We start from the raw sequence: 26,622 nt of genomic DNA, 5'->3' as shown, positions 1-26,622 counted from the left end.
GCCTGCTGCCGCCCTCCGCCCGCTGCGCCGCCCGGGGCAGAACGCCGTCCTGCCCGAGTGTGCATAAAGCCCGCCTTCCCCTTCCCTCGCCGCGATCGCACCTTCCCGCCTCCTGCCCCGGGGCCGGGCGGGCTCGCACCCCGCGCTCGGCCGCCGCCGTCCCCGCCGAGGATGCGGGTGTGGCTGCTGAGCCCGCTGCTCCTGCTGTCCCTCAGCGCCGGCCCGCACGCCGCGGAGCTCCCGCTCGTCCGCGCCAAGTGCCCGGCCCGCTGCGATGTCTCCAAGTGCCCCAGCCCCAGCTGCCCCAGCGGGTACGTCCCCGACCGCTGCGGCTGCTGCCTCATCTGCGCCGCGGGCGAGGGCGACTCGTGCGGCCGCAAGGAGGACCCGCCCTGCGGGGACAGCCTCGACTGCCGCTACCCCATGGGCAAGCGCTTCGCCAAGGGCGTCTGCCAGTGCAAGCTGAGCGCCCAGGTGTGCGGCAGCGACGGCCGCACCTACGACAACATCTGCCAGCTGAAGGCGGTGAGCCGCAAGGCGCTGCAGCACGGGCTGCCCGCCGTCGCCCAGGTCCAGAAGGGAGCCTGCGAATCGGGTAGGAGCATAGTGGGACCCGCCGCGGGGCGGGGGTGGGAGACCTGGCACCCAGGGTAAAGAAAGTCATGATTTTCAGTGGTCTGGGGAGGCTGGGTGGCTCTAGGGACTCAAAAAACCTCCAAGGACTCGGCTCCTCACCCAGCTGCTAATGACACCGGTGGTGTGTGGAATGGATGCTCAGGTGCTTTCTGAACAGCAAAACTTCTCCTCGATGCTCAGCGTGGGCTCGGGCTGGGATTTGGGAAGGTTTCCCCCGGTAGCATGGCTGTGGATGCCCCGGTGAGGTGCAGGTTGCTGTCTCAGTGCTCCTGGGACAAGAGGCAATTGCCAGATGGCAGGAGGTGAGTGGAGGTCGCTCGGCTGCCAGGGCAGGGCAGCGGCCGCGTCCTCAGCCGTGGCCTCCTCTGGAGGCAGGGCAGCGGTACAAGCCTGCTCCCGTCCTGCCAGTGCCCCCTTGGCTCCCCACACCGGCAGGGGCGGCCGCGGGGCTGGGCGGCATCACCCGCACAGCCCGGCACAGCCTGCACAGGTGGCACAGCCCGGCACAGCAGAGCGGCATCAGCCGTGCAGGTGGCACAGCCTGCAGAGAGCGGCACGGAGTGGCACGGCCCGCACAGGTGGCACAGCCCGGCACAGCAGAGCGGCATCAGCCGTGCAGGTGGCACAGCCCGGCACAGCCCGCACAGGTGGCACGGCCCCGCACGGAGCAGCACAGCCCGCACAGGTGGCACAGCCCGCAGAGAGCGGGCCCGGGAACAGCCGAGCGCCGGGACCGGCCCGGGGCGTGCTGGGGGTGTTAATCGGATTGGGACCGCAGGCGAATCAGGAAACGCCTCCAAAAGCCTGTCAGGGCAGAAAGAGCTCTGAGTAGTAGTAGATAAACTATCTAAAACTTTTGCCCGGTTTGCTTTCTTCACCGAAAGATTTTCTACTCTTGTAGAGCCCTAAGTAGGGGGAAAAAACATGAGAACCTCCTTTATAGTGTAAAATACTGATACTCAGGCTATCAAATGATCTTCTGGTTGTAGTAATGTGTTGAGGCCTTTGCTTTGTGATATGCTGTCACAACTTCAGGCTTGGTAATTTAACTTTGGAAAGTTTAATAATTTCTTAAGCTAGTAATTTCCTTTTGATATTAAAATGTGTCTCTTTGTGGAAGTGTTAATGCTGGCAATATCTTTCTACATACTTACTGATACATTATTTTAAGAGTTTGCTTCTGCTACCTTTCCCATAGAGTTCCTGGAAAGAGAAGTTCTATGCTTACTGGAGTTTTAATTCATTCATGCATTAGTGTTTCCATTATGTCAGATGAACCACTAACCACCCTGTTTGTTCATAGCAACCTGGCCAAAGTGATTGGGATGGTTCTGAAGGAAAAGGGCTACTGTTGTAGTCCTTCTGTGAATAGGGGATCTTTCATATATATCCTGATCTTTGGAAAGGGTAAACCCCTTCAGAGAGGGAGGATATTCAAATTGTATTCCTGGAGTTCCTTTCAGAGTATTTTGCCAGAGCCAAGAATTGTTCCACATGCCAGCCTGAAGCTGCAATGTTCAATCTTTCCAGTATTTTGTAGTTATAAATTGTTCTTTGCCTGTACCTTTTCACATCAGCATCTGTTAACTTTGGTACTCCTAAAACTTGGTTGAAACTGAGCCATGTGAAATAATCAAAATGTTTAACCAAAGTTAGTGAACTAGCCTGCATCTGAGAGCTTGCAGAGTGCTTGGCATTTGGTATATATGACATTTTCTTTAAGGAATCCTCCTGAATCTGATGTTAATAGGCTTAGGAATTTGGAGCTGTGAGGCAGAGGAACTTTTTTTTTTTTTTTTTTTTTCAAGCAACTATTTCAGCATTCACTTTATTTTGGCTTTTTTTTTTTTTTTTTTTTTTTTTTTTTTTTTTTTTGTCTCAGAAAACCTCAGCTTAGATGAAGCATCTGGTTCTCTGTTAAGATTTAATTTTTTATTCAGTTCTACAGCTGCACAAACTGAAGCTCAAAGAAACCAAGTGTCTTGCCCAAGGTCAGACTGAGTTGGTGGTTGAGCCAGGAATAGAACTCAATTATGGTATTTTTTTTGTTTGTTTTATTTTTTTTTTTTTTTTTGAAACAATAACATGCAATGGCTGTAATGACAGGCTTGGAAGAAAGTTGACAGTTTAAAATTACTGTCAAATTTCTCTTTCTCTTGTTCTTGCCTGGCCTCAGATGACTCAGATTTTGAAGGGATAAGCTAGTTATGAAGTAAATGTAGTTTTACTTAGCCTTCCATATATTAAAACAATCTCAGATAACAGAAGCCTCACATAGTATAACTTGGACCCTATTTAGCTCCTGAAACGTCTGCTGCTCTCCTTATTCAGTTGCTTATGTTGATGCTGAGTTGGATTCTGGCTGTGATAAACGCAGGCAGGTTGAGAAACTTAGCTGTGGTTTCCCGGTGACAGCAGCCTGGTGAATAGGGATGCATGAAGCATGGGTAGTAAAGGATGCAGGAAGGAAGGGAGAGGAATGGGCTGGCCAGGGTTACTGAGTGATAATTGAAAAATTAACAGAATTTAAAATGTTTTTTTACTTGTTGAAGTCCTGGATTAGGTTGAAGAGCACCACACCAAACTGCAATTGCAGTACACACAGTGTCCTAAATGGGGTGTGTACTGCATGGGGGTCCAGGAGCTCCATAACTGATGCTCTACAATATGCCAGTGCCCAGGGGCTTCTCAGAGATACTAATAGGAGCAGTCTGCAGAGATCCTAAGCAAAGTTATACTCCCTGCTACAAAAATGGGTTTTTTAAAAAAACTTTTTTTAACACTAGGTACCTTTATATATGGGAATATATTGTGAAATAGCTATAATCAAAGATATATTCTTACAGAGCTCTGTTTCTCAGGGCAGCAAGTGTAGGTTTTAACAATGCCACATACCAGTCTGCTAAGATGTCAAACATCTCACTCAAAGGATTCACTTTTTTACTTGCCATCTACAGTCAATCTACTTGTTTCTTGAACAAAGGACTGGCTTTGATCTCTCAGTACAACTTAATATGGTTAAATTCCCTGCAAGGTTATTCTGCAAATAGCTTCTGTGAAGAGAGTTTAAATGTTCAAAGATTTCTATTTTCTTACCTAAGATATGGAAGCAAAAAACCCCCTTTTTTTTATTTTTTATTTATTTTTTTTTAATACAGGTGCTCTTTTGTCAATGGAACAAGGAAAATTAAAAGCTTAATTAGAAAACCTTTGAGGCTGGACTTGACACTTACTGTTTACTGTCCTCTGCACTGTTCACCTGTAGTCACTCTCAGAAAGGGGTCATGATATTAAGACTCACCCAAGTCAGTCAGATCTTTGCAAGATATGAGCCTAAAGGTTCGCTTTCCTAAGAAGATGTTTGAAACACAGTTAATGCATGAGCAGGGTCATTGCACACAGTTCTGTGTGGGTGTTTGGAGTGTGCCTGTACATAACCTTGAAGATACAGAGGAACAACTGAGTGTATGATTGCTTGCATTTCTGAGAAGTTGGCCCAGTAAGGGATAGAAGTCTCCTGCTGGTGTTTTTGTCATCAAAGCCTTAAAGCTGCCTGCAGCTGTATTTAGGGAAATGTACTGCAAGGTATTAGCTGGAAACACAAGCTTTGGTCACATTGCTGTACTGCTTGTTTTCCTTATGCCTGAGTTTGAGTTTCTGCAGGTGGATAGTGTACAGTATGTGGTATACAATTCAGAGTAGAGCACTTCACTCTGTAAAGAACAGGTAACAGGAAAGGGATATTCTTGTTGCATCTCCTCATGAGGGTCACTTGGAAGGGAGGAAGACCGAGCATGTGAAGTCAGTGTGGTGTTTGTGCTAGAAGGCTTGTGCCATTCTGTCTCTGTCTGGCCCTTGTGACTGCTGCATTGCACAAGAAAGCCACTTTGGTGTTGGTTCACCAGACTGTTTTCATCTGTGCACGGTAGACATCCATTGTATAAACAAGTTGCCTGAACCATAATGTGGCATTAAACTCACCAGGGCTTTATGGTCAGTGCACAGCTATGCAACTTGATCTTAATGCTGAATTCATCAGAAAAGCTGCCCATGAACCTATGTTTCCAGCAGATGTTTCTGTTTTTTAAGCAGAGACATTATAATCTTTTATTTGTCTTTCATTTCTTGCCATGAAAGCACAGTAGGGACAGTGTTTATCCCTGGTGATCAGATCTGCCAGGTTGCAGTCCTCCCTTAGACATAATAATTTTGCTGAATGCACAGATCTTTTCTGAAGCTGGTTTTAAAAGGGGGATGGGGAAACAGCCTTAAAAGAATGAGCTTCCCAGGCTCACAAATTCTTAATAAATATAAAATTGTGGCTTTTAATACAAAGTATTGTCTTTAAGAAAGCAGTGAATGTGATTTGATTTAATTGTACAGGGACTAAGTTGGCAGATATTCAGAAATGTTCAGTCTTTTGCAGATGTAAATTGGTCAGGTTTTATTGTCTTCAGTGGGATTATAATGATTGTTTCTGCTGAATTCTTTTCCAGTTCTGTTCATACTAGGTTAACTCTACAGATTTGTTGGCATTGTTCCTGGTTTACAGCAGTGTTAATGAGATTGAAATGGGTCTATTGTCTCTGCAAGAAAGTAAATAAACCACTATTGAATGAACCCATAGCCTGTAGATAACATCACTATCCAGGAAAAATCTTAAACTGATAATAAGGCTACTCCTACCTGAAAAGCACTTAGCTTTAGGCATTTAAATTCAGTGTAGTCAGAGCCCATAAAATGGGGAACATAAGATCCCATTTTAGAAAAAAAGTTGAAAATCTTTAGCTCCGGTTTATTCACTTACATTGAAATCTGGATTTTGAGTGTTCTGAGAGAGGAGCTGGAGACCCGAATATCTAAATCACTTAGTTGAAATAATAGGCTCATAGTTCAAGGCTGCTGAAAATCTGGTTGATTTGTGGCTATGGAGCAGATTGAGGAAATCTAGTTTTTTTGACTACTAAATGCACAGACAGCTAAGGACTCATACAGCATAAATTTGGTTTTGTTTCAAATACAACCTTGTTGCGGCACCTTTGAAATATTGGTTATGCAACAGATGCCTAATCGGATTAAATTATGTCTTTTTGCCAAGATAAATAAGGTTTTGTTAGTGTGAGATGATTTTGAACACTCAGTAATAACATGGAAAATAATGCACATTATTGAGAGACCTTTGAAAAACTATGTGGCAAATCTCTGAGGGTCAATGGGTCAAAATCCACAAAGGTGCTGTGAGCTCAGGGCTGTTACATGCTCAGGGCAGCAGAGATCTGAGGGCTGTGTGGGGCTCCACAAGGCAGCAGGACTATGGAGAGGGGAGTTACATATTTAAGTTCCTCTTTTAGTAAGGACAGGAGCAGCAGATAGTGTCTACCAACTAATGCAAATTAAAGGATAGATTTTACCTCTACAGTCATAACACTTGTATTCAGGGTGACATTATACAATATAATCAGTGTTGGATTTTGCTTCCTTCTTCAGTTCCCAGACTTCACTTCCTCCCTTTGAAGTATATTGAGAACTTCTGATGAAAACCGTCAATTTAATAATTATGCACTAAAATGCTGTTAATAATAACAACCCACACTTCAATTCACTTGAATAGTGCTGTATGTGTGGGAGTAAATGTGAGTGTGCAGTTACATCTTCCACATCCATAGTTTCAGTTCCTGGCACATCATAGGAAATGTTTAAAAGTTCTCATTATTGCCACCTTGCAGAAAATGATTCAAGAAAGATCAAGGTCTATAAAGGCATCTCAGCTTTGTAAATCAAATTTCACCAATGTTTGGTCCCCACCAGACAGGAGGAAAACCAGCTCATCTCTGATCAGCCCAGACCTTCAGGCATGCCTTTCATCCAAAGCCTGATACATACAAAGTCTGTTATTCTTGATCCTCCTTTGTTTCAGATTTCCCTTTAATATAGGTGCAGATTTCATTTTTTCTTTCAGGTTTGAGCATTCTTGTCTTCTAACCTAGCAGGGAGGTTCCAGGCTTCATCTTAGACAGAGAAATGTTTTCACTGTGATAGGAAAAGAAGACAAGCATTCTTTCAGTTTTAGTCTCCTCTCTGTATTGCTGCATTTTATTTTCTTCACCTTTTTTCATGTTTCATCCACTACCTGTTTCAGATAATTTCTCTCTGCCTCCCTGAAATCCTGCCTGGAAAGCCACTGCCACCCATGATGTTTGCCTGGTGGAGTGGTCCAGACCTGAGGTTTTTGGCAGGCATCTTCCTGTGCCTTTGGCCACGTACTGTGTCCATTTGGCCTGGGCAGAACAGTTGAGCACTTAGAAGATGCAAATAGATTTAGTTGCCCTGACTCACGCAGAGTTATGCTGATTTACACCAACTGAAAGGCTGCATTCATCACAGTTCTATGCCAGTTTATCAGCTGCCTTTCACTGGTGCATGGTCATGTCTATTAAGATAAACATGATGGCAATGTTATATCCTGTCAGTGAACACTTGCTGTGTAGGCAAGTGTTCAAAGTCATGTCAGTAGACTTCAAAGGATATACTGCATAATCAGGCAAGCTGTTTGGGAACTGAAGGTAAGACAACTCTTCAGTGGCCTAGTAAGCAAAATAAATAACTGTATATTGTGTTTACATTTGACTGTCCTCTGTGATTCCTGTTTGCAGTGTCTCTTTTAAACTAAGCACTAAAACAAGCACGTTCAATTGGCTGGAGGGATTTTTCAGAGTGCGTGAGAATGTACATAGAAATAATAGACTGAATCTAGTCCTGCCAAGATGTTCCTTTTGTTTATTCAGTATCACATAAATCTAGCTTGCTAAATTTAAGCAAGGTTTCTTTTCATTCAGAAGTAAATCCCTTGTCCAGTAACAGGATAAAGAACTTGCAGACTTCTTTGAAGAAATTCCTAATCTTCTTGGTCTGGTTTCTTCAATTCATTTGCTCCCTTTGGTAGATCCCATAGTTAATTTTAAAGCTTCAGGCTGTGAACACAAAAGATTGCTATTTGAGTGTGGTGATACATCCCTCTTCATATGCCTCACATCTGTGGTGATAGGGCTCTGTGTATCAGGGACTGCAGAGAACATGACATTTAGCACAATCAGTGCTGTTCCTTTGGGATGTTGTGATGCTAGAATTCTGCATGCTCATATATTTGTATTAGAATCCAGGGTGCTGTGGGCTTTTTCCTTCCCTCTTTAAGATCTTCACACTATTTTATTCACTCTTAATGAATGCTGCATATAGTGCTGTTTAATGTAGGACCAGGCCCTGCTGTGTGTGACAACTTAAATGTGAATTTGCAAGAAGTCGTAGGTGCAAAGGTTGTAATTTAAAGCAGGTTTCTAATGTGTCTACTTAAACAAATAAAACTTAAATTCTAATTGTGGGTCTCAAATTCTGCAGCTGTGTTACTCAGCACCTGTTAGACCACATCTGGAATACCGGATCCAGTTTTGGATCCCTCAGTACAAGAAAGGCATTGACAAACTGGAGTGAGTTCAGAAGGTCATGAGGATGGTTGGGGGAAACTGGACATATCTCCTCCTGTGAGGAGAAACTGAGGGTACTGGGCTTGTTCAGCCTCGGGAAGAGAAAGCTTTGCGAGGACGTGAGAGCAGCTTCCCTGCATGCCAGATCCATACAGAGGTGCCTAGTGGGAGGATGAGAGGCAAGGGGCATGAGTTGGAACACGAGCTCAACAAGTTCAGACTTCATGCAAGAAAAACTTATACATCAAGGGAACAGTGGAACAAGTTTCCCAGGCAGCTTCTGGAGTGTCCATCCTTGGAGTTTTGCGAGTCCCAACTCTGTTTTCCTTTGTAGCTCATGCAGCTTTGAGCAGGAGGTAGAATTAGAGACCTTCTAAGGTCCTTTCTAGCCTGACCTATCTTATGACCTTATGTGTCTTGGATAATAATAAGTTCTCCTCAGAAAAATGCTCAATGCAGAGCTTGTAGGCTTTGAAAAACTTAGGGCTAAGTGATGCTGATGTTTAATTTTCTCAGGATGCTAGGTTTATCTTGCCTACTTGATAAAACAATATATTGTCTTATTAACATATCCAATTCTTTCTGCTAGTATAGGTCACCTACAGTCCAGCAGCCCAAGATACAAATTCAACTTCATAGCTGATGTGGTGGAAAAGATTGCACCTGCAGTTGTGCACATTGAACTTTTCCTCAGGTAACACTTTCAATTCTTTGTTTTAGTTACATTGTTTAACAAAGTGTAGTAACTATCCTTTTGAATTTGTGATGTTCACAAAATATTCTGAAACATTACAGCAGACCCAGTTCTCCAGAGAGCCACACATTTGTGTGTTTTGTGTTTTGTAATGGGCTTACAGTACTATACAATATATACTCTCTAGCCAAAAATAAGTCTCACTTTGGAGGTCTCTTCAGCTTTCACTAAAATGTTTTACTTGTTGGACTGTATTTGTTATCTTAGTTTAAATACAGACATAAATATACACAAATGTATATATCAAATATATATATATCATATATCTCAAATATTTATGTAAATATGTATATGAATATATATATGTGTATATATATATTTAGGTGGCAAGGTGGAAAAAAATGGCTTGTTGCTGCTGTTCCAACTTTGAATGACAGGTGATTTTATTTTGGCAGGAAGAGCATTAAGAAGTAGAATGCTGAGGAGATGTAGCCTGTCTAAACACAGAAATGACTTCTGATAGGAAAGAAATGTACTAAATTTCTTGACCAGAACATTACCAATATTTAGGATGCTGAAGCTAGAGCTGAGGTGGCAAGATCAACACTGAGTGCTCAAACCAACTTGAGAGGTTTAAATATGAGTCCTCAGAACAACCTGCTGTCAGAACAAATTACTGCAAATATTGCATGTGAATATCTTTCTTCCTGGAGTCCTCTCAATTTCCACAGATACAAGAAATTCTTGGAGAATTTGAAGGCTTTTTAATATGCACAATCAAGATAATCAAGTGTATCAGGTGACATAATTTTATGCACATGGTGATTGGTCCTTTGAGAGGATGTTACAGCTGAAGATGCTTAAGATCTTTGCATATGTAGTTAAGATTGATTGTTCTGTTCCTGTAAGTAAATGTTTGCCCAGCAGGTTGCTGGGTGCTAACTTAGATACTATTTTTTCCCGGGATTTGCTCCAATTGTTTATTGCTGAATAGCCCAGAACTGTCAAATAATATCCTAACCAGGACCATGTCTTGGAAGAAAGACTTTCTAGGCCTGTTCTCATCTTCTGCTATGCAGGTACTTTATGTTCCTAAGGTCATTGCAGCAGCTATTCACAGAGAAAATGCATGATGCCTTGAACAGTTTGTAAAGTCTTTTACCATTCTGTGTTGCAGCACATGTTGTTTCCCAGCAAGTTTTACCCATTGTTAGTGTTTTTCATTTTTTCTTTCACATTCCTAGTAGTTTTGGTTTCCAGAGATGCTTTTTCCACCCTGTCTGCACTTGGGCTTCATGATCCCCTTAGACCTTGTCTCTTCCTTTATGCCTCTGTCCAGCTGCAAGATTCCTTCTGCCCCTTTTCCCACTAGACAGCAGTTCATTTTTCAGCTTTATTATTTACTGTCATTGTTCTCTTCCAGTGTAGACTGGATAACAAATGGGATCAGATGGGCTCCTTCTCCTTCCTTTTTTTGTCACCTATCCTCTCTGCAAGGAATTCTATAAAGACAGAATTGGAAACCAAAGGAAAAGGACCCTGCTGATTGTTTGTAAACCTCAGTTCCTATCACCCTGACTGACTAAAATCAGTCACAATTTTCAGGACGGGATCCTTTCTTTGTAATTTCTTTTTAAATTTAATTATCAGGGTGAAAGGTGGTAAATGTCATCTAATGTAATCTTCTCTCAAGTTGGTTTCCTGTATGACAGAGATTTGCTTGCTTTTTGTACAGGCACCCTCTCTTTGGTCGAAATGTCCCCCTTTCCAGTGGATCTGGGTTTATTATGTCTGATTCTGGTTTAATTGTGACCAATGCCCACGTGGTGTCAAGCACAAATGCAATATCAGGGAGACAACAACTGAAGGTACAGCTCCAGAATGGAGATACCTATGAAGCAACCATCAAAGATATTGACAAGAAATCTGATATTGCAACAATAAAGATTCACCCTAAGGTGAGTGACATAAACAGAAGAATGATTTCATTTGGGAACTCTATTTTGGTTTTACTTAGTACAAAGTGATTGACTAGAATATATGTTTAAGGATTCCTTAGAAATATCTGTGGAAAACAATGTACTGAAATACAGGCCTGGAAATTTTTCATATCTTGGAATTAAATTACATTGTCTGCTGTGCTAGAAACTGTAAAAAATGAAGAAGAAAAAAACAGCCACTCAATATGTGACAAAATTCTGCTATCTTTACCTAAATACCAGGCTAATCTTCTTAAGCTTTGTGCCAGTTTGCATGGACTGCCAGGTGGGGCATAATTCAGAGAGAGTGCCAGTCCACAACTGGTCAGTGGTTGGTTTGTATGCTGTTTCTAGGAGGAGGGAACAATCTGCTGGAAAACAGGGAAATTCTGATGCCCTTTTTTCCTCTGTGAAATTGCAGGGAACTACAGAGAGCTGTTTGTTTTTGAAGACAGATTGAAACAGCAACCTTCCTAGCATAAGTTTTAGGTATAGGATAGTGAGTGGCTCTTTCATTAATGGGAAGTGTTAGTTCGTAATTTTTTGCTAGTTTTTGATCTTTGCAATCAGGTTATTTTCAAGTATGAAGTAATGCTTATTTCTTTCTCTCTGTGTTTACTTAAGAAAAAGCTACCAGTATTGTTACTGGGACACTCTGCAGATCTGAGGCCAGGAGAATTTGTGGTGGCAATTGGAAGTCCCTTTGCCTTACAGAACACTGTGACAACAGGCATTGTCAGCACTGCCCAGCGAGACGGCAAAGAGCTGGGCCTGCGGGACTCGGACATGGATTACATTCAGACAGATGCTATTATTAATGTAAGCATGAGGCCTGTGATGGGTTTCACTTCACAGTCTGTCCCCACCTTTGCCTCCCCTGAGAGATGAATCCATAAAAACAACCAACTTTGTTTAATGTCAGTGAAACTCTTCTTTTTAAAAGCCTATGCAGTGTCTGTAAGTTGCATTCAGGCAGTGTTGTGAAGGGCATGATAAATGAAAGTTCTCCCTTTGAGGTTGTCTGTGAGGATGCTGCATAGTTCAAACCCTTTTAATTCTGTAAATCTCATGCAGTAACATGGTTGTATTGATGCCTTGAGAGGCTACCTAGAACAGACGCTAGACAGAGTTAAAAGAATAAAGTAGGTAATAAAGGAATAAAGTAGGTAATAAAGGAATAAAGTAGGTCTTTTAATAAAAAGGCCTTCAAAGGATACACCTTGGGCAGTACAAGAGCCCAGTCATGGCTACACCCAAGATGGATGATGGGTCACACATTTTCATACTTTAATAAGTTTTGGTCCATTTGCATATTGGGATTAATTGTCCAATTACAGCTTCAGGTTATGAAGTCCCATCCTCCCAGATTGCCCTCCTCAATTTGTTGTTGTTTATACTTTTTGGGCCTAAAGCTGCAATGGTGTCCTTGGTCCTCAGGCTGTAAGAGGTTTGTTTTGTCTAACCACCCTGTGAAGAGAACTTGCTAACACTTTATATGAAGCTCAGAGTTATATACTAATGCAGTACAGAATCTGGAAAACATGAAAGCTAAAACTTAAGGCATCTATATCAACCAGCAGTAAATCAAAACATTCCTCTCTCTGCTTGCTGAGTTGTTCTGGTCAAGGAAGCTGTAGAATACAGCCAAAACTTCTTTCCTCTCCATCCATCAGAACCAGATGGAGTAGTCAAATTGAGAGTATGTGCTTTAGTTTAATGACAGGACACCCAGGTAAGAACATAAGGAGAGGACTGGAGGTTGTTTCTGTTCTTGTTTTCCCTTTGCACATCACATAATCAAAACAAGAATCAAAGTGTAAAATAACATAAACTTGTAGCTAAAGGCCCTAGCACTGCATGTTATATAGAAATACGTTAAAATAACGTATTTCTATATCACCTTGGGGTGATCCAAAGGGTTTAAGTGAAGTTCTTGGCTGTGTGTTTAGCTTGTACTGCTTCTAAAAAGAGCACTGCACACGTATCTGAGGTGGAAAATGGCCTGAAATTTTGTACCTTAAATCTGTTACACATTGAAAGGAAAATATTTTCAGGATTTATTTCGTGGACATTTATGTCAAATTTGACATAAAAAGAAATAACACTGTTTTACACACACAAAGTGCTTCACAAATGGTTATTGCCACAAACTTGTCGAGAGAAATTGTGTAGGGGGGAAAAGAGGGTAATTATTTTTGCTAATTATGCTAAAATATGAAACAAAAATGAGCTTTTTCAGCAAAATTTCAAAAAACTTTTGTATGACCCAGGAGCTGAACCTCTCCAGACATTTAATTTGAATTACTCTCTTCAGCTGTGGAAGAATAAGGAAAACTTAGGCAAGATGGGTTAGCTGGGAGCACACACTGAACTGGTGGCAGAGACAGAATTAGAACATGGGATTCTTGACTTCTTGCCTATACACATTTTTCAAGCACAGACTCCTTCCTTGTGTATGCACTTAGACATTTACTGTCCTCCAAAGCTGATGAGAAGGTTTAGACAAGGGTAGCAGAGTGTGTCAGATAATGCTGGACCAAAGGAAGAGTGATAACAGATGAGGTGAGGAAAATGATACTAAGTTTGAATTGCTTTGCTGCCTGAGACCACAAAATATGAAGATGGTCCCTGGCATAAGGATGCCTTGTGCTTAGCTAATGCACTGGTTTTCTCCTGAGAATGGGAGGAGTTTGAGAGTTGGTCTGTTCAGAGCATTCCTGTGGCTCATCCAAGACTTTGCTGCAGGAATGTGCATGCAGCTGACTTTTGAGAAGTGCTGGGAGAGCAGTAACATAGGGCAGGAGAAAACAGGGCCCTAAGGTTCTAAGTGGAGCTATATTGCACGTGCTGAAGGTCTTTCATATCCTCTAAGCAGAAGACAAGTGAATGAGATGTGCTGGGCAAGGCTGAAAAATCATTATCTTGGTTTCTTTGTGCCAGTCAGACATAAAGATCAAGTGTGCAGCCTCCCATCACTGGAGAGATACAATATAAGGAACTGATCTATTTGTTCAAATTTGAACTTTGAAACTGTTTTATAAACTTTAATGTCTATTTTATTCCCCTAAGAATCTCTAAGGTTTGCCCAGTGCTATCTAAGTGTAAACAGTTTGTGTCTCACTTTTCTGTCATACATCACTTAGCTTTTGTTTCTTTTGAATGGTAAGTTGCTGCTCTTGGCTGTTTTGCAAACCTACTCGAAAACTCTGGCCTCACTCAAAAACAAATTGTTGAGCCAGCATGAAGATGGACAAGTAACTTCCCAACTCTCATTTCCTGTGGTCCTGTTGCATGTTTCCTTTAAAGGCCATTAGTTATTAGGTAATTTTGGGCTGCTCAGATCTGCTCTGTGCCTTCCCTAGAGAGGCATATGTGTCTGTGGTTACTAAATCAATCCTTATGTAGTAGCTACCTCATAGAAATATGCTGTGATTAAATACATAAAACAGTGTATTCTGCTCCAGCGGAGAATGAGAGACTGACAGTATTACAAACCAAAGTGATGAATAGAACAAAAACTGTACAAGCACCTCACTGGAGTGTAACTTTAAATAGCAATTGATTATTTGAAAACCTTGTTCTGACGGGCTTTGGAAGAATCAAAATACTAGTTTTAGGTATTCGATGTCTTAAACTTAGGGTCTGTGGGATTTATGGAAAGAAAAAAACCTATACTTGTGAGAGGGGTGAAGGGGTGCGATAAAACCTACTTGTAATCTTCTGTGATTGATATAATGTCTGTCAGTGCTGCCTAAGAAATTACCTCCTCTCTTTCATTTACTTACAAAATAAATACTGTTTGCAATGAGAATTGCATTTCCAACAGTGAAGTATTAATTTATTGTTCCCTTATGTCATTTTTACAGTATGGCAACTCTGGAGGACCTCTAGTTAATCTGGTAAGTCCATCTGACTCGGTTTTGTTGGTTTTGTTTTAAGAGCTAGTTTCAAGTTAGTGGGAGAATGTTCTTTTTGAAAGATTCATAGGTCATTCCAACTTCCATTCATTTAGCTAATGGTAGACAGCCTGAAGCTAATGCAGAATATGCAAATTAGGTCTCAGTTCACACACCACAGGAAAACATTTCCCCTTTGAGCACAGAAAATTTTACATAGCAGTGAGGAATGTGGGATCTGAAGGGAGTGGTTATGCTCATTCATACTATGAAACCTGGGATGCACAACAGAGATAGGACCTGGTTAAACCACACAATTCTTTCAAAGCAGATTGCTTTAAATGAGCGCTGGTTTTGCAGGTCAGTGACTTGTGGCTGTAGTGGTAGTAGTGACTCCACTGCCCACTTGGCAGAGGGAATCTTTTACTGAGTGCTGGGATGGACCTTGGATGAACACACTGTACTGTAATCTCTCTGGCTGTCACAGTTAAATGTGAAATGGATCATGAATCAAAGCCCAGATGCTCCCTTATAAGTACTGTTTATTTCTTGAGTGATTACAGCACTCTAAAATTTCTTACACCAGCTTTTAACATGAAATGCTAGACAGGGAGCTGAATCTTGTGCTAAGAAAATTTAATTGGGTGTTGCCTCTCAACAGGATGGTGAAGTGATTGGGATTAACACCTTGAAGGTCACAGCTGGAATTTCTTTTGCTATTCCTTCAGACCGTATCACTCAGTTTCTCACAGAGTCACATGACAAACAAAGTAAAGGTAACGTCTGCAAGAAACAGTGACAACTTCCAGTTATCCTGATCCTGGTGAAGTGCCAAAAGACATGGGGCTGGGATGCTACTTCTGAAAGGAGCAGCATCATTTTCCATTACAGAGCATCACAGACTGGGAAATAGAAAACAATCTCTCAGGAGTGGGAGAGACGTTTTTATTACTCACACGCCCCCCCCCCCCCCCCCCCCCCCGCAAAGAGCAGACAGTATCTGTATATATATGGGAAATAGGGCCTCTGGGAATAGTGAGGACACAGATGAATCACTAGTGTCTCAAATGATCTTGAGAACAGATGATCACTTGTTTAAGGAGTTTTATTCTCCTCCTTTCATATACTGTCCAAGCAAAAAGATTAAAGTATATTGTAGAAAATAAGGCAAAAACTTTTTTAAGAACCTGTCCACAGGTGGGGTGTAGTCCCTAGATCCTGACCTGTATTTTATCATGGTCACGTATGTCAGTGCTATATAATCAGATATTGTTACAGGCACTGGTGGAAGAAGGGCTGTTACTAATTCATGAAGAAATACGTGGGAAGATGGGAGAGAGGCAAATAGAAAGAAGGGCCTCTGAGGCAGAGAGTATATAAATCTAAGTATATTGGCAATGACAAATGCAGTACTTTAGACATTTTTTATATGCCTGCACCATATCTGTCACCCTGTTTTAGATGTCATATTACAGGCTGCACAGCCAAAGCTGATCTAGTAATGCTGCATCCAGGCCAAACCTTCCTTACTCTTTCGCTTGCCAATTTATCTATCCACACCCTACTCCTCATCTTTTACCATGAGTGTTGGCTGCTGCAGCTTCTTCTCTTGGATCTTTTTTTAATTAATCTTGTCTTCTCCTGAGTTCATCCAGTTCCTGATGCCAGGATTATTTCCCTACACCATTGTCCTCTCAGATACTGTTATTTCAGAATCTTCCCTTAGTCAGCGGTTTTAAAGTGATGCATCTGCTTGTGTATATGAGAGCATCACAAACCTGATGGGTCTCCTCATCTGTGTTTTCCTGAATTCCACAAATTATATTGTTTTCACTGTTGATTTGGAGGGAGGGAGAGGACTAGATGAAAAAAAAAAAATTGTTAATTGTATGCTGAGAAGTGCATTTTAAAGTAGCTGACATAATTTTGTTTCAGTCAAAAAACTTTTCCATTCTCCCTGGTTACTAATTTACTGTTGGTTTCTGAAACTAGCAGGTGTCTCATTAGTCATGTTACTCTTTAGAACCAAACAATCCAGGGAGGAGCAATGGCTCAGCCTGCAGGCCTGGCCTGGAGGGATGAGCTCAAGCCTTGTGCAAAAACCATCTCCTGGTAAGGGACTGGAAAGTCAGTGAAGCTTTGAGATGTCACCACTGAAATCGGTCACCTTGCTCCTTCAGGCACGTTTACCTCCACAGAATGATGAGCTCAGTTGAGGGCCCAGAGACAGCTTTTCCCATGGAAGAGCCCTAAGAAAAAACTGTGAAAGATTCAAGTTTGTACCATGATTGTAACATACAGTTTTTTTTTTTAATAATGCCATATAATTCCCTAATCAAAAGGATTCACACATTCTCTTCGTGTCAGTGTGGCTGTCACTGCTTCAAATATTCTGGGGCACAGGCAATTTTATTATTTGTTTTTCAAATTTTTTTTTTTTGCTTTTGTGTCTCTGAAGTATGTGTTATAATTTTGCTATAGCAGAACAGTAATTTAAAGCCCTTGATGCATAGAGAAAATTTCTAGGAGATATTTTCACCACATTTTTGAGACCTAATTTGCATTTTTTATGCCTTTAGTAATAGTTCTCAAGTTTATTGTAAAGTTGCTATTTTTTAGCATAATGAATTTATGTAAGCAGAATTTTAGAGGTGTTTTTATCATGTTTTCTTTTCTTCCAGTTATGTTTCAGTAGTTTCAGTGGGCTCCTCCCTTATGGTGCAATTAGGTCATAGAAAGAAGTTTATGGGTATTATTATTTTACTCTTAATATTATATTGCCTGAAGATGATAATACTCCCTTAGGATACCACTCTTTCCAGATGTATTCTGGCATGGTAGATACTCAATTTTTTTAATAAGCTGGACCTTAGTCTTTTGAATCTCAGTTGATCAGATAACTGTTTTATATAGGAGAGATATTTTTTTTTAAAAAAATCTCATCCATTATATAAAACTGCAAATGTCTGATCTGTTAAAGAACAGGAGTGGAAAGCAGGAGGAAAGGAGAGGGTGTCATTTGAATGAAGAGTTTGCACTGATTGTTATCTATGCACTCTGTATTACCTAATACATTGGTACTATATAATAGAATGTAATGTATTTTTGACTAAAGATTTGCCACAGCCTTCATGGAGACGTTGTTGATTGAATAGTGTGAAAGCCTTTGCTAATTTTGGGGTTACCAGTAATAAGGTTAACGTCCTTTTATAGTAAGGAAGTCTTAAATTGCTGCATGAAGTTAAGTGTCTTCATCTGTATAATCAGCTGTGTATTCTGTGTTTATGTCTGGAAGTTAGCTGCATACTTAAGCATTGATTGATTTTATTTTTTAATTTTTTTTTGTTTGTTTGTTTAGGAATTTCTCCATTTTGGTCTTGGCCCTGTCTATTTCTAGTTTAGACTTGAGCAGAGGAGTAAAACTAGAAAGTCTTTTACACAGAGATGTTTTAAAGTGGAAGTCAGTAAGTCAGCAATTTGACAAAATATTAAAGAGAAAATCCATCCTAAAATGTCAGTGTGGCCTCTAATGTAGTGTGAACAGAAAATGAATAAACCTTGTTTCATATGGGCAAGGGAAAATGGGGGAGCTCTGCATTGGCCATATCCAATGACTCATTTACATGAATTCTCATTTTACATCCCCAGGACCTTGTATTAGTTGTGTGGAAACAATATTCTTACAATATTCTTACCTTTCTATTTGAATTTGAATTTGAAATTTGAATTTGATTATTACTCATAATAATTACCACAAATCATGAGGGTTGCTTAGGAGCCTTGCTGAGGATAGATTCAGACCAGTGATTAAATTCAGCTATGCAGTTTATGTGAAAGGATCTCTGCACACAGTCCAGAATTATAGGCTTGAGCTGTTTTCATGTTTTCTGTTTGGCAGTAGAATGTCTTTCTTAAGTGCTTTCAGGGCTGCTCATGTAATCTGCAAGATGAGCTAGGTGCAAAAGGAATTAGCAGAAAAGTAGAGGTTTTGCCTGGCACTTGACTAAGAAGTGCAGGATTCATTTCTTCACTTGGAAGACCTGGTGATATCCTGGCCCCACTGAAATCAGCTGCATTGGGTATAATTTTGTACCAGAGTTACTCAAGCCCATAGAAGTTTTAGTACATGACCCTTTAATTTGGATTTGCCAGTTCTTTTTGCTACAGTTAATAAGTGATAAACATTTCTGCCTTCAATTGGTGTTTATCTGTCTGGTTTGTATCTCTATTGTTGCAAGCATCAATAAATGAAGTTTAACAGGAAGGCATGTGCTTTCCTTACTGTGAAACACAAATTTCTGTGAACAGTGAACTGCTTCTAGATACTTGGGGTGAGCTGCTTTGTCTTAGCACTAAGCAGATTTAAGTTTAAACTTGTGGTTGAGGCTGGTTTGCTTGATTTTGTACCTCTGGAATCAATATTTAACCTGGCCTGGTGTTTACAAAAATGAGATGAGCTTTGAGTCTTTCTCTTCTATGCTGTGCTCCAGCTTTAAGCCACAATGGTTTCACATTTGCTAAACTTGATTCTTCTAACATATGAACCTTCTTTTAACTACTGCTGGGACTGCACCCTTGTGATGTGCTCCTTAGATTTATGACATCACTCTATTTCAGTTCTCCTAATTATTTTTTTCTTTTGCCTCGTGATTGCACAAATTGCTAGAATGACAGGTTTTGAGACTTTCTATTCACAGAGCAGATGTAATATGACAGTGGTAGTTCCAGGTGCCACATGCTATTCTGCCAGTGTGACTTAGCCCCAGCATCACTATGCTTGGGAAATGATAAAACACTACTACTGGTTGTCTGTGCCTGTTCAGACTCTGCTATACAGTAGTTTTATACAATAGCCTGTCACTCTTAGAGTATGAATTGTTATTTGCAGTATGGCAAACTTACTGCAGAGAGAGGGCAGAAGGCCTTTTTGAATCTCAGTGTGTGAACAAACGTGAAATAATACTTAGACCTGTTTGAAGTTGAAGGTAGAATTAGAATTTTGGTTAGGAATGAGTCTGTAATAGTGAATTTTTTTTTCCCCCTAAGGCTTTATGTTTACATATATCATTAGCCACTGGGGAAATAATTCCCTTTATCACTCATGCTATTTCTCCTGTGGTTTTTCATTCTTGGCTTTTCATTTCTTGGTTTTTCATTCTGTTTCTTCCTAGTCAATTTCTTTTGTTTCTTCTTTCATTTTCATTTTTCATTCATGTAAACATTCCTAACTCAGGCTCTGGAGTGTCTTTGTGTTTCTGCAAATTTCTGCCTCACAGGTGACCAGCATCAGATTGTTTAATGCAAAGAGAAAACTGTCACCAGAGATGCTGTCACTGATCTTATGGAGGGAATTCAATTATTTAACTGTCCACATTGTATGGACAAGGGGATTAAATTCAGGTGGGAGAATTACCATGTCTGAATATTTTTAAAAAGTGAAAAATTACGTTTCTGCCATGGGGACTGGAGGAGCACCATGACCTCATTCATGGTCATGCCCAAAACTCTTCAGACTGGAAATTTTAACAATTCATCTTCTTGACACTTACTATTGCTGATTTTGATCTTGCTAGTTTTACTTTAAAATAGAGGAGAGCCAAACATTTCAGGGCAAAGTAGGAATGACAGTTATGGATGCAAGTTTTTTTCACAGTGTAGTAAATCCAGTGTTTAGTAGTCAACATTTTCAGTGACCACAGTGGGAATATTTGTCATGTGTAATATTCAGAACTAAGTCCTTTACTTGAGAGTGTTTTTCTTGGAAAGAATAAGAGCTAGAGAAGACTGTGTACATCTCCTTTTTCCTCATATGAGAACCTGGAGAAACTCAAAGATCTTCTGAAGTCGTTGTGCTGGAATGAGTAAGGGGAAATATTGTTTCATGCCGGATGTAACTGAGTACTGCAGCACTCACTTCAGGAAGTCATCAAACTGCATTTTTTTTTTTCACAAGACAGCTGTGCAATATCATGGCTTACTAAAATCCAAGTTCAGAAATGTGATGTTCTTCCTAAAGGAGTGACTTCTCACCATTTAAATTCCACAGAATCCTGGTGAATCATAGAATTATAGAATAGTTTCTATTGGAAGAGACCTCTAAAGGTCATCTAGTCCAACCCCTCAGCACTGATCAGGAACACCTTTAATTACATCAGCTTGCTCATCCAACCTGACCTTGAGTGTTGATACCTGGGTTATCCACCACTTCTCTGGGCAGCATGTTTCCAATGTGTTACCACTCTTATCATAAAAAATTCTTCCTGATAACTACTTCCAATCTCCCCACTTTTAGTTTGAAGTCATCACCCTTTGTCCTGTTTATAAGCCCCCTTTAAATACTGAAAGACCTCATTGAGGTGTCTCTGTAGCCTTCTCTTCTCTAGGGTGAACAACCCCAATTCCCTCAGCCCATCTTCATAGCAGAGCTGCTCCCGCCCTCTGAGTATTTTTGTGATCATTTTGGCAAAGGTCTACATGCTTTGGGTTTTTTTAAAACTTGCTTTTTTTAATTTGGGGTAGAAATAACAATCCATTTGCATTGTAATCAGTGTGAGTCTTTTAAATGCCCTTTCTCTGAAATTTGTTTAGATTCCATTTCTACATTTTAATGAGAACATCATATGATTAAATTGTCTTGACCAGTTTAAGATTAAATGGTAGTTGGTAGTGAAATTTTCCATTTACTGAATTCATGTGATACTAGATCACAGCAATTTCCTGAATTTCCTGAAGGAAAAACTCCTATGGAGTGTAAATGAGCTTTCTCTCCCACCCTTAGCTGCAGGGAGAAGGATTGTCATTCTGTACACCAAGGCTAATTAAAAAAAAATAGCTTCAGTAGAGATGCGTGTGATTTTGTTTAGTTTTGTTAAAATCTGATACATTCTGTTTTAATTTCCAGGTATTTTGGGTCATCAGAGCAGGGTTTTTTGTCAGTGTTTGCCCCAATTTCTTAAATATCCTCTGTGTTCCTTTCAGATGGAAAGAAACGTTTCATCGGCATCAGAATGCTGACAATAACACCTGCGTAAGTATCTTAGAAAGGTAATTGTATGGTCATGCACACAAGATGTGGTCAGTTGTGGTTCAGAACTTCATTCATCTTTTGTTACAAATCTCCACAGATCCAGAAATGGGCATTGGCTTCTAGAAAACCTGCAGGCATTTAAATGATATAGGTGAAATCTATGTTCTGAGACCTGGAAGTTCTCTAAATACTGATAGTGGTGGATGTCCTGCTGATAGCTGAGGGAAAAGAGGAAGAGCCTGAAGACAGATTTTGGTTCTTGACAAGGACACCTGGAGTTACACCAGGTTTTAGGTGACATTTAAACAAAATGGTGTTTTCAGGTGACTCTTGAGTGCCAATGACAGATCAGCTGATGGAGGGTTTGGTGGTTTTATTAGTGCCAGTGGAGGCCATATGGTGTAAGGTTTGGTGCCTAATCATTAACTAGAAAGAGCTGCTAAAGTGTCAAACTAAAGCTTTGTGCTTCTGGTTAACTAAGCCAGAAATGGACACTCTCTTTTGACTCTTTACTTTATTTTCCTCTTACATTGCTTTGTGTCTTGCTGTTACCCAGATATATTCTTGGATAATAAATGAGGGCTCTTATGCTGATGTTCTTTCCCAGCAGTAGGCATATTTCCAACGTGGCAGTAGACTGCAAAATTAAACCAGACAATTTCCAGCTGGGGTTGTAGTAAAGCCATCTTTTTTTCCTGAGTTACACTCCTGTAGTCCTCCCTGAAGGGTCAGATCCTCAGCTGGAATGAATCAGTGTAATGGTGTTAACATCAGTGGTGGAGAGAAACTCAGAATGTTTCTCTGCATAATTGTGATGTGAGATTTTACTGCTTTTGGAGCATCTAAGAAAGCCATCTAAGATGTCCGCAGGCATGTTTTCAGAAAAAGACCTCTTCCCTTGTTGTGTTTAATTATTCAGTTTTTAGCTTCCTCAGTACTAAATCAAATTAAGAGAAGCTGTATAGCCATTTTGGATTGTTTTCCTTCTGTGGGACCCCAGTTTTTCATGGCAGACAGCCCAGTAATACATCCTTGGTTTTAAGCTCTTTCTTTCTAGAAATGGGTTTTAACCCACACTGCACAGACCTGCGATGATATCATCATCTCTGAAATGAGGGGATGTTTATAGAGGCTCTATTTTGCAGCAGATTTCTGTCGTCTTTCTTTAGAAAATGATGCACAAAAAATTGCTGATGACAACTTGAGGAAACTGAAGTTTCCAGCTCTGATCTGTCTTCTCTCTGGAGTTATCAAAAGTCTATTGTTCTTGATAAAGACAAATTAAGAATGACTTGCAAAATAAAATAAACAAAAAAGTTAGCGAATTTCTGCGCTGTCACCAGCAATAATTCTTTGGGCAGAAAAACCTTTTGTCCCTGAAAGTGCTCCTCTTGTTGTGCTCATGAACAAGGCCCTCTGTGCTACTTCTGCAAAGACCAAAGTCAGATTCTTGCAGGAGTTGTACAAGACCATTAAATTTAGCACACTTTGCACAAGTAAGGAGTTCTGCTTCTCTTAAAATTTATGTAATTTGTTTTAATCCACGATCAAATCCCTTACATTTTCTTCACAGAACAACAGGCAAACAATTAATTGTTAAGTCTCTTACTTTTTGTCACAAAAAGTTTAAATAAATAAGAATAATTATATGCTTTTGTAGTGCAATCAAATTCTGTACAACTTTCTTCTTTTTATAGCTTGGTGGAGGAACTGAAGCACAGTAATGCTGATTTTCCTGATGTCAGAAGTGGAATTTATGTACACGAAGTTGTTCCAAACTCACCTTCTCATAGGTAGGTAGAGCCCATTACTTTCTTCACCACAAGTAAACCTCCAAAGAGATACTAGAGGGTAGTATTTCTTTTTATATTCAAGTATTTTCTCAAACCAGGCTTGATCTGTATTTAAACAATTAAAAACTGTGCCTTTAGGTTTAAAATATTTGTTTATATTAAAATATTTGATTTTGCTCACCTCTGCAAAAATGAAACATTTCAGAGCTATTTTTTAATCAGGGAATTGTTTAGGTTGGAAATGACTTTTAAGAGCATCAAGTCCAACTATGAACTCAGAACTGCCAAGGCTACCAGTAAACCCTGTCCCTAAGTGCCACTACTACCCATCTTTTAAATACCTCCAGGAATGGTGGCACCACCACTTTGCTGGGCAACCTCTTACAGTGTTTGAAAACCCTTTCTGTGAAGAATTTTTTTCCTATTATCCAATCTAAACTTCCCCTCAGACAAGGCCATTTCTTCTTGTCCTGTAACTTGGTAAAAGAGACTGTCACCTACCTCACTACAAACTTTAATGATATTATGGAACAATAACAGTGTTCAAATAAAAATAATACCACAAATACAATGAACTAATATGAGGAGTTTTGTGAAGTATGTTGAATATTAATAAACAGAAACTTGGATTAAGTTTAAGCAGGAAACAGAATAGCATTCAGATAAGATACTGTCAGAGTGAGAGTGACAGTGCCTAATCTTAAAGGAAGAGACTGTTCTACAGAACAGTTGCAAAATAGATATTTCTAAAAATGATTTTAGGAAAATCAAAAGCAATAAAACCAGCTATTCAGGATTACATTTGAACAGAAAGAGAGAAATAATTTCTCAATACTTTAGCTGGTGCACTTGTCATAAAAATTTGAGGTTTTAATTTTCAATTCTTGAAATACATATTGGTGACATAAAGGCATGGTCTTGCAAATGGACTGAGTAAAGTGAATCAATAATAGATAAAAACCTTTTCTGTTTCTCACTTGGTGTAGTTTGTAGAAGACATGAAAACATTGCTTTTGTTGTTTAGGAAGAAAATCCTCAGAGAAATAGCCTGAGCCTTATTTTGCATTTAGCAAGTTATTTTTTCACAGTCAGAAGGCTGGAATGTCCCTTCAGTGGAGACTAAAACAAATAAAAATTCGTTGCATTTGCAAAAGAGGTGGTGAATAAATAGCCTTTGTACTTTCCCTCTGCATAGAATGCATCTTTACTGCCATTTTCTTATCTTTGCAGAGGAGGGATCCAAGATGGAGATATAATTGTGAAAGTCAATGGGCGTCCTTTGATGACTTCCAGTGACCTGCAGGAGGCTGTGATGAATGAATCACCTCTACTACTTGAAGTTCGAAGAGGAAATGATGACTTGCTATTTAACATTGAGCCTGAAATTGTCATGTAAATAGAATTGAGGAAGCTCTCACCATAATTAAACTCACTTATTCTGGAACACTAGATACCTCCTTTACAGCTACAGTAATTATACTTCCTGTTGACTAATGACAAGGTGGACTAACTTAATTGCCTGAGCCATTTCTGTACATAGTAGCTAGAATGACTTCAAAGATGCCATTTATAGGAGATTTAAATTTAAAAAAAATTAAGAACTTTGTTCTGGGGAGGAGGAGAAAAACAAATTTTAGGTAGCTGGTACTTCCTGTACCTACAGATGCAGAGCAGATTCAGTTCTGCATATTGAAAGATCCAAATACTACTGGAAGTGGGGAAGTATATAAAAGAGGGAATTATTCTTAAACTACAATCATGGCTGCAGCAGACCCAAGCAATTGCAATGCAGAATTGAGCTTTTTGGTTTTTTTCCTTTTTATATAACTTTTTCAATGTGAACCTATTATTGGCAAAGCTTGTATTTGTTATTAGTGCTTCTGTGCTCCATGTTGATGCAGGTAGATGAAATCTGTAAATATTGAAAGGAACAAAAATGGTATCAGGCTATAGAGTGTTACACCTAGGTCATGCAATTTTTGGAATATAGTAAATGATTCTTATAGAATTAATGTCCTATATATAAATAAAAACAATGTGCTGAACAAAGTTAAGTTTGAGAAAGTGCACAGTTTTTTAAGAATTTGATATAAACTTGTTTTGCATTTTTACTGGTAAGCTTTCCTGTAAAATTGTTACACTACTTTTGGCTTTGACTGTGTATGTTTCTACTGTAATGAGATTAAAGTTTACACAAATAGTCTTTTGATGTAAACCTCTTTGTAAACAAGTATGTCTTTCCTGCTTCTTCTGTCTGACTGGAATAGGCTCTCCCAAGAGAAAATTTTCTTACAGAAAATTGGGCCCTGATGTTATGAAAACCCTTTTCATCCCTATGGTATAATTATTCTGCCCTTATTTAGACTATGTTTAGAAGTGCTTTGCACACAAGTAATTTATTTACACTGTTTTTCCGCATTTATGAATTGTGCTTTGATGTCACTCAGAGAGTATCAAGTTGGGATCCTGTTGTCCTCAATTCTCCCTGTACGTGATGAGAAGCAGAGAGGAAGCACCAGCAACCCTGTTTTACAGCTAGAGCATGTGAGACTTCAGTGTAATAAACCCAGGAGAGAAATTGCTAAAAGCTAAATCCAGATCTCCTAGGTACCCCAAACCAAACAAGTGTCTTCTCCCTTAGTGAATATTGCTTCATTTCCCAAAGACTCAGAGGAACATTTCTATCTGGACCATTTTCCACATCAAGCTGTGCTTTCTAGACCTGTTTCTCTTGTCTTAGTTACACTGATGCAAAAAGGAATTAATCTTTGGAGCAGTTCCCTTAAAGTTGCCATCATGCCTAGACTTTCTGGTTATACCAACTCATGTGTGACAAGCTTTGCATCTTCAGCTTTGTACAGTGCCAGACATGCGGAAAAGCGCAATCTGTTCCCTCCTTGCTGCCTGACTGGGACTGCAGCTATAAAGTTCAGGGGTGGATGGGGTACCTTCCTCTTAAAAATGGACAGTGTTATTTTCCATCACAGAAGTGTGATGTGCCTGTAATGATGGCTTCAACCCCTGCTGTCACTACACAAAGAGCTGTTTTCACACTGTGAACAAAAGATGCTTAGTTGTACCTGTTGAATATTCCAATTCCTTTGTGCTAAGATACA

The 26,622-nt window shown here is 40.0% G+C and overlaps 1 protein-coding gene across 1 annotated transcript; it reads left to right on the top strand.

Annotated features, from left to right (window-relative positions):
• Positions 1-171: 171 nt before the first annotated feature.
• On the top strand, positions 172-25,693 carry HTRA3 (HtrA serine peptidase 3; the record flags this gene model as incomplete). The annotated part of the gene is made up of 9 exons (XM_083860913.1): positions 172-595; positions 8,712-8,811; positions 10,547-10,769; positions 11,415-11,609; positions 14,657-14,689; positions 15,348-15,462; positions 21,665-21,713; positions 23,411-23,506; positions 24,737-25,693. 9 exons carry the CDS (start codon positions 172-174, stop codon positions 24,900-24,902), a joined length of 1,401 nt encoding a protein of 466 aa, XP_083717039.1. The 3' UTR covers positions 24,903-25,693.
• Positions 25,694-26,622: the final 929 nt, after the last annotated feature.

This window comes from Zosterops lateralis, assembly GCF_965231275.1.
Source record: "Zosterops lateralis genome assembly, chromosome: 5".
In the NCBI taxonomy this organism is placed as follows: Eukaryota; Metazoa; Chordata; class Aves; order Passeriformes; family Zosteropidae; genus Zosterops; species Zosterops lateralis.
This window is presented reverse-complemented; position numbering and strand designations above follow the sequence as displayed.